The 12,477-nt window shown below is 44.9% G+C and overlaps 1 protein-coding gene and 1 long non-coding RNA gene across 2 annotated transcripts; both read right to left on the bottom strand.

Annotated features, from left to right (window-relative positions):
• Window positions 1-1,648: 1,648 nt before the first annotated feature.
• On the bottom strand, window positions 1,649-2,409 carry LOC138242555 (zona pellucida sperm-binding protein 3-like). Its single transcript, XM_069198091.1, has 4 exons — window positions 2,368-2,409; window positions 2,173-2,290; window positions 1,874-1,974; window positions 1,649-1,796 (listed from the first exon to the last, which is right to left on the bottom strand). Exons 2-4 carry the CDS (start codon window positions 2,284-2,286, stop codon window positions 1,649-1,651), a joined length of 363 nt encoding a protein of 120 aa, XP_069054192.1. The 5' UTR covers window positions 2,287-2,290; window positions 2,368-2,409.
• Window positions 2,410-2,457: 48 nt separating this feature from the next.
• On the bottom strand, window positions 2,458-3,486 carry LOC138242373 (uncharacterized). Its single transcript, XR_011191527.1, has 4 exons — window positions 3,022-3,486; window positions 2,805-2,920; window positions 2,622-2,728; window positions 2,458-2,542 (listed from the first exon to the last, which is right to left on the bottom strand). It is a non-coding gene; the product is annotated as an uncharacterized lncRNA (long non-coding RNA).
• Window positions 3,487-12,477: the final 8,991 nt, after the last annotated feature.

Below are 12,477 nucleotides of genomic sequence, written 5' to 3'. Positions count from 1 at the left end.
TTTGATCTATTATCACCCTACTCCCCACCTCATAACCGTCGCTCTTCTTATTCTGGTCTCCTAACTGTCCCCCAAGCCCATCTACACTGTATGAGTGACAAGGCCTTCTCCTGTTATGCCCCCAAGCTCTGGAACTCTCTCCCCAAGGATACCAGAGTCACCTTCCCTAAACTCCTTCAAATTCAGACTCAACACCTTCTTCTGTAGAAGAGCCTTTACTGAACTGGTTCCATTCTTTACCCCTCTGCTTCTACTTTCCTTAGTACCACCATCCATGGTCTCCTCTGTCTATTGGAACTGTTTTATCCTGTGTATTCTAATTGTAATTATGTCAAGTACTTTGAGAAGCCACCTTTGGAACCATTATATAAAATAGTTTGTCCTAAAACCTTGAAGCTTTAATAGGGCAGTGCAGTAGGGCTAAAAATTGACAGTGTTAGTGGGCCATCATGATTTGTGCAAATTATAGGTAGTCACAAAGGAAGACTAGGATTCACTTGAAATCCATGACACGGGACACTGAAACAGTGGAGAGGCTTTGTGTAGTAAGTGTTCAAGCTCAATCTACACAGTCTGTGCTGCTGGTAGAGGTGGTTGTGAACACCTGTCTTCCCCATCAAGTGCTGGGATCTCCAGTCTCAATCCTAATACTCCTCATGACTGTCCAATACCACTGCTGTGAAACCAACGCCCATAAGACAAGACCTCCAAGATTCTAACTGTACCATTATTCACTGATGTTTGTGCACCAGTATTGTTCCTCTGCTAAGGAAGGGAAGGCCTACTTTACACCAAGCCCCTGTTGACAATTCCTTCCTTGTGTTTATTTTAGACAGTTTGTGCAGCCTAGAATAGGACACCAGATCTCACTCTTACTGGGCACTACAGTAGCAACTCACACTCCATAAGCACTACCCCTCTCGGAAACAGGAGGATTTCCAGTATATTGAACACCTCTGTCTCTCCCCCAGTAAAAAAAATAGTCACACTGCCCTGCCCAAGGAATAGTGCGGCCATCTTCCCCCAGTACAATGCTTTATTACTCCAGCCATTTTCAGTCCTCATTGGCAGCAATACAAGATGCATTCTTGAAAGGGGAACCCCCCCACAAATACTTTCATTGATTAATGGGTCTCACTTCCCTTGAATTCCTCCATCCCATTCAAACCTATAAACCATAAAGAAACAAGGGCAAGCAGAAGGGTCTTTCACAGCTTTATTGAGATGTTGCCATTACAAGGCAAGTGGAGGCAGGAGAGTCACAAGGGCCAGGCTGGAGCCTTCATTCAGGCACCTGGAGAGGAAGAAGGAGAACAATCCAGCTACACTGCAGGACACCCACCCCTACAGGAGCTCCTCCTGCCAGACCCTACCTGTCCACTGGCCAACATCTCCAAAGTCCTCTGCTCCCTCCACATCCTCACTGGTGCTCTCAGCATCTTCACTGGAGCTCTGAGGGTCTCCCTCCTCATCCTCATTCCAGTCAGCTCCCACATCCAGAGGACCCTCTACTGGTGCCACAGCCACCCGACTGCTGGTCACCAGGCTCCTGGTACCTGTGGACAAGCAACACCCAGGATTGAGGGATCTGCTATACCCAGAGACCCACAGTCTACTCATCTACACAGTCCTTTTGTCCAGCACAGGATCATTCCTCAGTTGTCCAAGCATGGTTGTCTCTTGGGCAGAGATGCATCCACAAGGGATAGAGAACCAGACCCACCTTCATTCCGGCTGCCAGCACACCTGGACTCACAGCAGGCACAGACCTCATGTCACCATACAGCTCCTCCCACCTGGAGGAGAGGAGGACAGGTGAAGCCTCCACCTGGCATGTCCCAGAGCACCCTCAGCAGGCTCCTTGCAGAAGTACCTCTTCGCCTCCCTGTTGTAGGTGCAGGACTTGGTCCCTGGTGTTGCTTTAGCAGGAGCCACAACCATGACACAGTGCATATACAGCTCAGTCACTTCATGCTACAAGAGGGAAGGTCACAGCATTAAGGGATCAAGGCCAATAGAGGGACAGAGAAGGACCTTCTGCCATCAGTGAAGGCAAGCTGGCAGCTCTAGGCACTACAGCTGTCACAGTCTGGTTCACATCTAGATCATGGACGTGAAAGCAGACCATGGATCAGTAGAGCAGGAAGGCTGAGCAGCCTTTGAGAGCAGTACCTTCCTGGACAGCTTCTTCTGGAAGAGGAAGGCATCAATCGTGAAGCGGAGCACATCCTTCTGCTTGGAGGGGACAAACCTGGACAGGCAGCCATCTGCCTTGCTGTCCACCATGCACCTGGGGACAAGGACAAGGATGAACCCCTGCAGGCTCTCGGGGCTCCTGCACACCTCTCCTCCCAGAAGAGGCCGTACCCCAAGTTGTCGATTACGGGGAAACGGGGCTGAGAGTGCTGGTCTGGTTTCTCCGTTACGTAACACGAGTGGATGTACAGCCTCTGCGCCGCTGTGGCAAAGTAGGCAGTGGCCTGGAAGTACATGGGCTGACCAAGGAAATACTCATCCTTGGGAGAGAGCCGGACCCAGCGGGCTGGAGAGAGAGAGACAGCATTACACCTGCACACAGCACCCGCAGAAGGCAGGAGGAGCCACTTGCTCAAGGAGCTTACAGTTGGTGGTGAGCAGGACAAAGCTGTGCTTGTTCTTCAGGTCCTTGAAGAAGGTCCTTCTCCTGGCCCACGTGGGGACATAGCCAACCTTGTAGGAGTAGTGGAACCTGCAGGACAGAGGGGATGAGGGGCTTCTGGACACTTTCCCCAGCAGCTTCTCACCAGCAGCAGAGCCCTGCCTACCTGTTGTAGGAGCACTTGACCGGCACAGAGAAGGGAATGAAGCGATGCACAGGTGCACTGGAGGAGGGCGGGGCATAGCGGAGAGCGTTGGAGTACACCAGGCGGCCCTGGACAACCTGCAGGGTCACAGAGGAAGGGATATTCCCAGGCAAGGCAACCCCGACACTAGCCCTACAGCTCACATCGATACACTGCCTGTAGATGAAGACCCGCTTACCGATCGCTCAGTGCCGCACTCGTGAAGCCCGTAGATGAAGTAGAAGTAACTGCGTGTGGTTCAGCTGACGCTGCAGTTGCCCAGGGTCATCTCCGATGGCCGACAGCTGAAGCCGAACAGGAGCTGACTGACCCTCACGTACATCCTGCTGGAGTCGCACCACACGGCCACTCCTCGGGTGCCCCCGATGGCCGGGCGAGCCGGCTGCCGCCCTCGCTGGGGAGGAAACAGGACGCTCTTGATGTAGGCGGGTAAGGGGCGGCTGCCGGCTTCGGGCTTCATCTTCTCCTTGTCGAAGTAGGGCGAGTACGTGTCTCTGGACACGGGAAGGCGGCGAAAGTCGGGAGCCAAGGACTGCGAGTCGTTCTCGCTTGCAGACAGGTCTTCGGAGGGCGCATCTGCCAGGCTCAAGTCCTCCGACTGGGCTGCGTCTTCAGGAGCCGGGAAGTCGGCCTGGAGCGCTAATTCCCCAGAGTCCCAGCCAGCCGGCCCGGTGGAGATCAGTGCGGGGAGCCCAGCCCCTGCGCACAGGCACAGCACAAAGAGAAACGTGCGCATTGCCAAGTTGACGTCCCACTAAACTGCTTCAGAAGTAAGACAAATAAACCACCAAACTTTGTTGAAGCACGAGAGCATAAAGTGTGAACGCGGTGACTAGGTTTTTATACTAGCAGGACTATGCTACCACACACATGGTCACACTACCGCTCAATCAACACAATCAATTACACACAGAGACCCGGATTGTTCTCAGCGTCTAATTAGAACCTGCTTCCAGTCTGAGGCGGGACTCCGTGAAGCCGCCTGAACACTTTCCCGTGTGTATCTGAGCTCAGCGGAGGAGTTCCACGCAATTTAGACAGAATTAAATCACCCACACGTGTAAAATTTGCTCAGATTAATTTATTGTTCAATTAGTTTCTAATTTCCGAGGACAGTGTGTTAAACTCGCTGCCAGACAGAGTACAGAACATGTGACACGTCCGTCCACACTTTCCTTTATCGAGGGGGCTGTTCTATCAACATGTACCGCAATGAAAATAATTTTACTATTTTTCACGTGTAATTGCATGTCATATTAAAATGTGTAATACAAGCATTTCTTTGCTTCCCAGTAAAGAAATACGGATCAGCTTTTGACATGATCTGATAATACTTTGTCTGATTTTCCAGAGATTGCTTTTGCTTCGCAGCACTGAGAACCAATGGAAGCCCGTTTCCGCCAGGGAGTAAAAAAATCGCACTATGGTATCTCAGAATTGTGACTTAGAATATCAGAATTGCGACCTAAAAACTCAGAATTTTGACTTTATATCTCACATTTGCAACTTCGAAATAGCCCATATGTCATTGTCCTTTTGTTATTGTAACGGATTCTTGTGCCCTCGCCGCTCCCACCCTACTTCGTGCCTCACTGTATTGGCTCGAACCCAGGCCTTGCTAGCCGAGCTAAAGAAGAGTTTCTTTTTTAAGTAAAAAAGGACATACAATGGAAATATGTAAAAAGTACAAGTTTCAGATTTTATAATTGTGAATTCCTCTGGATGTGAAGTGTCTATTTCTGTATCTTATTTCATATTCTGTCTCCGTTTTTGTATTTCGGGTGTTTCAATATTTTTTTTTTAAAAAGCCCACCGTCCACTATTCCATCCGGGTACTATGGAAGCCTCACTGGCGGAAATGGGATTCCATAAAAAATAATGTAATTAATTTGATTTTTAACAGGGAACTGTACAAGACAAGTCATCAGGCCTATAGATCCTATGATCTTGTACGATTAATCAATATAGTGTAACTGAACGGCCGACATACAATTTGTAGTTCAGGTGGGTAGCTGCATCAGCATGCGTAGGCTGCAAATGAACACGTAATAGGTTTATTCCATGCTGAAAAAAAGCCGAAACGTGTTTTCTTTCTTATTTTTTTCAGCATGGAATAAACCTATTACTTGTTCCATTGCGACATATAATTTGTACGATCTGGTTGCAGTGATGATGGCACCGCTCTCCCCACCGGGGTAAAGTTAGCTCGAAGTTCGAAAACGATTTTGGCACGCCTGTAGCGCTTTCACGAAACCTCTTAGAGTTACAAAAACACTTGCTTTGTGTATAAAATACATTGTGGATGATTTCTCAGCCTTTACTTTTTCGGTTTTATGACATTTTTTTTACCAAGCACGAATATTCTTTTGTCCATATCTTCGCAATGGAAGCACAGAACGCCGTCAAACCAAATGCATTTTAAAGACCACGACTTGTGGATATTTCCACACTCTTTACATCAAACTATCAGTGAGCTAATTATCTTTTTTTAAACCTCCAGTTTTTCATCGATGCGTAATTACGCACGAACTGGAACCCGGGGGACCGCTGTGTGCACACGTTCACAACGCGAGAAATACTGTTCAATACGGCTTCGTGCGAAAAACCCGTATATGACCATAGGAAGCAGAACAGCGCAGTCTCCCATTACCCAGACTGTAAGCACGGGAATAAAGCTTTGTTTGATTTCTGAAACCCTTCCTTTACGTCCTGTTTTCATTCAGGTAAGGGTCAACTATATTCACAATACTACTGACAGCAGGAAGATTAAAATATTCTTTTCTCAGCAGCTTATTAAAAACAGCTCCCATGATGTTCAAACCGACGTTTTACACAGAACACTGACACAGCTTTGTGTTCTGAATCTCTTTTTCTCATGCTTTTATTTAATGTGGCACAATGCACTGGGATAGGGGTATTCTGTTCACAAACCAATAGCATTTAAACCACAGCACCCACAATGCTGCAAGTGTTTTGCACACTAAGCAGGTCCTCTGACTTTTCCCAGCTTTGTTTTGGGTTGTGGAACCTTTCTTTATATTTTTTAGGATTTTCTGAAGATAACACTACAGGTAATACACTGGGATAGGTGGGTCATCTTCATGGCTTAATAGCATTTCAAATACAGCACCCACACTGCTGTACCCAAGTGTTTTACACACCAGACAGGCCCCCGAACCTCGTACAACCTTGCTGTGGCTGTGGCCCCTTTCTTTATTTTTTTATGATTTTCTGAAGATAACACTACAGGTAATACACTGGGACAGGTGGGTCATCTTCATGGCTCAATAGCATTTCAAATACAGCACCCACACTGCTGAAACCAAGTTTTTTACACACCAGACAGGCCCCCTAACTTTATATAACCTTGCTGTGGCTGTGGCCCCTTTCTTTAATTTTTTATGATTTTTTGAAGATAACACTACAGGTAATACACTGGGACAGGTGGGTCATCTTCATGGCTCAATAGAATTTCAAATACAGCACCCACACTGCTGAAACTAAGTGTTTTACACACCAGACAGCCCCCAGAACCTTATACAACCTTGCTGTGGTTGTGGCCCCTTTCTTTATTTTTTTATGAGTTTTTCAATATGGCACCATTAGACAGGCGGTACATGGGGATAGTACATCTTGCTCTTCACGAGTCAATAGCTCTTCAAGCACAACAGCCACAGTGCTGCAACCAGGTGTTTTACACACCAGACAGCTCCCCTAACCTTATACAACCTCGCTTTGAGTTGTTTAACATTTCTTTCAAATCACTTGGGTTCATCAATCATTTGATCATTTTTCAGCGTGGAATAAACCTATTACTTGTTCCTTGGAGATTACCATCTGCTGATAAGATATGATCGCTATATTGACCATATACAATTTCTTGCATAAGGAATTCATATTTTGCATACACCGATCCCCCCGGAGTCCCAAGTGATTCTGGTTTTGGAAAGCTAAAGGACAATGAGCTTCACGATACCAGGGGGACAGTGGGTGGTCAAGTCTCCCCTAAACAATGGATCTTGTCAGATTATGATGTCAGTGCATTTAATAATGTTGTTGAACTCTCTTTAGCCCAAATACAGAGGAGCCCAGACCCAGAATGTTACACATACTGACAGAGAGTGATCTCATTATGTGTGTTTGGATTTTAACAACTATTTTTATTGTTTGCTAGAACCAAAACAATCTATGTTAGACATTTTCATCTTCAGCCAAAAATACAAACCTGTGTACGTAGTGTGGTGTAGGTTCTTGTCCCATCCTGCTCTTGGTCCAGGTTGGAGGGTTGCACCGATTCTGAGTCTTGTTAGCTGGTATGGATGGGTTTGGGGGTGTTGATACCAGAGTGGTCCAGGAGGGGGATTCAGGTGTCTCGGGGGCATTCTTGTTTTTCTATGAGTTCAGGATGATTCTGTTGGTTCTGTCATTAATCTCCCTCACGCAGGCAAGCGCTCCCGCATTCCCTCAAGCTCTCCCCATACCAAATGTGCACATGTCAATCAGTCCTCTACTTAAACCCTCATCTGTCCCCCGGTCATTGCTCACGATTGAGATTCTCTCCCGGAGCTTACCTACTAACTACACCTTTGCCTTACTATGACTTCTCCCCTGGACCTCGACCCCGCTTTTCCGACAACCGCTTTAGCCACTCGATTTTGTACCTTCGCCTATTTTACGCTTTCTCGGATCCTGACCCCAGCCTGTCTCTTCGTTTACGCCTCTGCCTACCGACGCAACTTCTACGCCTTCCGACCCCTGCCAGTCCCTCGACTACGCCTTCGCCTGTCGATTCTGTGCCTACGCCTGTACTATGCCTTCCCGGACTCGGGCCCCTGCCTGTTTACTCCGACTACGCCTGCGTCTCGCGGCAACCCTACCAAGGGCACCGCATTGGATCCCTATCCTCAGCAGTCAGCCCCTGCGTGACAGGTTCTGAGTGTCTTGGTTACATCCGTTTGTGTGTATAGATGAAAAAGCTATTGAAGAGCACCCCCACACCCCCCACCCATCTCGGTGGAAGTTGCCATGTTAAAAAAATCCTAAAAAGATAATTAAAGTTGCACGCAACAAAGCATGACTGTGAAAGGTCAGGAGGCCTGCCTAGCGAGCACAACACTTGATTACAGTCAAAAAAAACCATTAAAAAATAAAGAAATGTTCCACAACTCAAAGCGAGGTTGTATAAGGTGAGGGGAAATGTTTGGTGTAAAACACCTGGTTGCAGCACTGTGGCTGTTGTGCTTGAAGAGCTATTGACTCATGAATAGCACCCCCCAATCCCCATGTACCGCCTGTCTAATGGTGCCATATTGAAAAACTAAAATTCTTATTAAAAAAATAAATAAAGGGGCCACAACCACAGAAAGGTTGTATAAAGTTAGGGGGCCTGTCTGGTGTGTAAAACACTTGGTTTCAGCAGTGTGGGTGCTGTATTTGAAATGCTATTGAGCCATGAAGTCGACCCACCTATGGCACTATATTACCTGTAGTGTTATCTTCAAAAAATCATAAAAAATATAAAGAAAGGTTCCACAACCCAAAACAAAGCTGGGGAAAGTCAGAGGACCTGCTTAGTGTGCAAAACACTTACTTGCAGCATTGTGGGTGCTGTGGTTTAAATGCTATTGGTTTGTGAACAGAATACCCCTATCCCAGTGCATTGTGCCACATTAAATAAAAGCATGAGAAAAAGAGATTCAGAACACAAAGCTGTGTCAGTGTTCTGTGTAAAACGTCGGTTTGAACATCATGGGAGCTGTTTTTAATAAGCTGCTGAGAAAAGAATATTTTAATCTTCCTGCTGTCAGTAGTATTGTGAATATAGTTGACCCTTACCTGAATGAAAACAGGATGTAAAGGAAGGGTTTCAGAAATCAAACAAATCTTTATTCCCGTGCTTACAGTCTGGGTAATGGGAGACTGCGCTGTTCTGCTTCCTATGGCCATATACGGTTTTTTCGCACGAAGCCGTATTGAACAGTATTTCTCGCGTTGTGAACGTGTGCACACAGCGGTCCCCCGGGTTCCAGTTCGTGCGTAATTACGCATCGATGAAAAACTGGAGGTTTAAAAAAAGATAATTAGCTCACTGATAGTTTGATGTAAAGGCTGTGGAAATATCCACAAGTCGTGGTCTTTAAAATGCTTTTGGTTTGAAGGCGTTCTGTGCTTCCATTGCGGAGATATGGACAAAAGAATATTCGTGCATGGTCAAAAAAATTTCATAAAACCGAAAAAGTAAAGGCTGAGAAATCATCCACAATGTATTTTATACACAAAGCTAGTGTTTTTGTAACTCTAAGAGATTTCGTGAAAGCGCTACAGGCGTGCCAAAATCGTTTTCGAACTTCAAGCTAACTTTACCCCGGTGCTCTCCCCTGCGCATAACAGGGATGCTGGCCGCCGGGACTAAAGAAAGTGTTCTTTAGCTCAGCTGGCAAGACCTGGGTTCGAAACAATGCAGTGAGGCACGAACTAGAGTGGGAGCAGCGAAGGTACAAATCCTAGAACCCGAATCCGTCACAATAATGAAATGACAGACAATTAATTATGGGTTATTTTAAAGTTGCAAATGTGAGATATAAAGTCGGAGTTGTGAGTTACTAAGTCGCAATTCTGAGTTACTTAGTCGCAATTCTGCGATACCATAGCACGTTTTTTTGTAACTCCCTGGCGAAAACGGGCTTTCATACATTTCAATTAGTCTGATCAGTGCAGGACAAGTTAATGTAGAATCATTACTATGTTTGTCTCTTGTTTGTATATAAATGAATGACTTTGACAACTTAATGTTAGCTTTTAATTTAGTTTTACGATGTAGGTCATGCGTTAACATATACACGAGCATACGAAATGTCTCCCTCCTGATTCAGCTCATTCCCCCTGCTTCTCGTACAATCATATCAGAACAGAAGCCCGTGTCACCCAGCTCTGATTCAAGAGCGACTCGCATCTTCAGCCCTTTTTTTTGTTCGTGATCATTATTTTCTTTAGTTATGATCAATATTGAACTTTAAAAAAAATAAAACGACAAAAATGAAACGCAGGCAGATTTTGTAAAAGTGTTAGGAGTTGACAGGGTGCCCCTTTGGAATAGTTGTCAGAAAATGTGAGAAAAGGAAAGTTACGTAAGCTCTCACACACAGCATTAGAGATTGGAATCTGATTGTTAAAAAAACTACCCGTCTCCCCAGCATTTAACGGTGCTGTTGTTTTTATTTTACATATTGTTAGCATTTTAATGAATTGTTAAAAGATTGATACACAAATCGCAAAATACGAAACGTAAAAAACCCAACTGTAAGCAATTGACCATTCATATTGTAACGCCCTCGCCTGGTGGTGAGGAGGAAGCGCCCCTAGGCGCTCGTAGTACCGCTGGGCATGCTGGGAGTGGTAGCCGGGAAGAGTCTGAGGGTCAGCACGATGACCAGCGGCTGACCCTGCCTGTGTAAATAATGTCCTAGTAATTCTAGTGCCCTGTGTAGTCCTGTAAAAGTAGAGTGTGTTGTTAGGTAATTACCACCCTAAATGTGTGTACGTGTTCGTCAGTCTCCTCATGTGTGTGTAGATCCTGTGTTTGGTTTTAGTGTGGTTGTAAAATAAAGCCAGTGCTTGGTTAATCGCGTCTCCACTGTTCTTTAGTTCTGAAAAAGAACCTGCCAAACGCTACAATATTCTTGAATTTTAAATCAGTGTTTATCTGTGTCCATGTGCCTGGTGCAGCTATTTTTAAAAGCAGAGTCTATGATTTATTGCGGAAGCGCATTGTTGCCACCAAGGAAAAAAATCCTGAATTCTCCTAATTAAGAAATACCAAATTATCATCTAATTACGAGATAGCAACGATATCATACGTCTGTATGAACAACCTGTTATATTTGCAGTGGCAGTACCTACAGACTATCGAAAGGTTTGCTGGCACTGTGGGTTTAGTGTTCCTGACAATGTGCACGCTGAGAAATGCGCACGGACTGACTTTCTTCTCGCAATGAAAATGTTACCGCTTGTACCTCATGTAAACATAGTTTTAACCATTAGCACATTCATATATATCCTGAATCAAGAACGAATGTGACCTGGAATCCATTGTACCGCTTCAAACTGAAAGTCAGATATTTAGTCTCAAAACTACATGACTCAGTGACTCCAAAAAGTGACTCCTGTTTAATTTTCTTTTCGCTTGCTCGATTTGTAGTACGCTCCTCAATCCTTACAACCGATAAACAAAACGGATTCATGTGCCACAGCATTCTGCTGCAGGTACGGTTTGCACCGTGTATTAGGCGAACCCGAATGAAATATTTCAAATATGTGAAGAATTTCATAAAACTTGAAAAAAGAAGATCACAGCCAATGTCAACAATTCGGAGCCTGTAGGTAGCTTCAACAGAACAAAACGATCTGAAGCCGCAATTCTTTCATAGAGTGTATTGTGACACTCTACGCTGTTGCTATTACTGTTACATCTGCTGCCGTTGCTTAAAACTCTACTCACCGGGCAAGTAAAGTTGTACAAGGAATAGGCTACTTTGAGCCGTCCAAATTCCATTATGTGAATTTAAGCTTTTTTTTAAATTAATAATAGCATTAGTAATACAATGCGTGCTCAGAAACCTTACTTATTAGCTTATGAAGCAACAGTGTTTCGACAATTTGCGGTCTTCAAAAGTATAAAAAAGTTTTTATACTTCCTTGTGAGCAGATCACCTTTGATTTAGAAAAGGAAAACTCACTCCCCTGTTGCTTTCATTGCAATATCTGAATCGAGACCCAAGCGCTAAGAAAGCTGAATAACGCAAAAGACATATTGTCGATTTTAATTGAGGTACACATTTTCTAATGCAGCTTTCATTACAAGACAGTCTATTTCTCGAAAGCGTGTTATGTAAAAAAGAGAAAAACGAAAATATATGGATGACAATATTTAAAAGATTAAGATTTTACTTTTGAGAGATTGTCATTTTATGTATCTAGACGCTTTTCAACCGCTGGTTTTAGAACTTTGCTGTGCTTCCTGAATCATTTTCAGTGTTATAAACTGGGTGTAGAGGGAGCGATCACTGTTGAACAGTTGATACTGTAGGTTGGAGCTGTTCAGACTACTGTTGTTATTCCTCAAATGCTTCCATAATTTTTCTTTCAGGCTAGGACGCGAGTGTATACATGTGTTTGGTTTTCGTTTCACTGATTCTCATTGAAGATTTGGGTTGTCCAAGATGGTAGTTTCTGCACAAAAAGACAGGAAGAAAGTCACAGCTGGGATGTGGAGCCAGGATCTCCAGTTAACGAGACAGGTACTTAAACCGACTCAGCCACAGTGCCGGCAGAATTCTCCTCTTTTACAGCAGCTTGGACACACCGCTCTGAGCCATTTGCGTTCAGTAAGCCCTGAGTCTGCCGGCTGAGCAAGCTGCCTCCTTTACACGGAACAGGAGCCCTGACCGTAAGAGAAATGGCTTTTATTGGGCACTTTTCATGTCCAATGCGCTTGACATCTCCCAAGGGCGACAGAGTTCATTTATGACACTTTTCCTTTCTTTCTTCTTTCTGTACTCTTTGATGAAACTAAATGAGAAATCATCTAAGGGAAAATGTATTTTTTCATGGAGAAAACATGCACCAGGAAATGTTG

This window comes from Lepisosteus oculatus, chromosome 14, assembly GCF_040954835.1.
Source record: "Lepisosteus oculatus isolate fLepOcu1 chromosome 14, fLepOcu1.hap2, whole genome shotgun sequence".
NCBI classification, from domain to species: domain Eukaryota; kingdom Metazoa; phylum Chordata; class Actinopteri; order Semionotiformes; family Lepisosteidae; genus Lepisosteus; species Lepisosteus oculatus.
Note: the sequence above shows the minus strand (reverse complement) of the source record. Positions and strands in the feature narration are given on the sequence as shown.

Coding starts and splice junctions, on each gene's coding strand:
- LOC138242555 (XM_069198091.1), bottom strand. CDS start 2,286: ATGGTGGACAGCAAGGCAGATGGCTGCCTGTCCAGGTTTGTCCCCTCC. Junction 1,975..2,172: donor AGAAGAAGCTGTCCAGGAAG/GTACTGCTCTCA, acceptor TCCCTCTTGTAG/CATGAAGTGACTGAGCTGTA. Junction 1,797..1,873: donor TACAACAGGGAGGCGAAGAG/GTACTTCTGCAA, acceptor CCTCTCCTCCAG/GTGGGAGGAGCTGTATGGTG.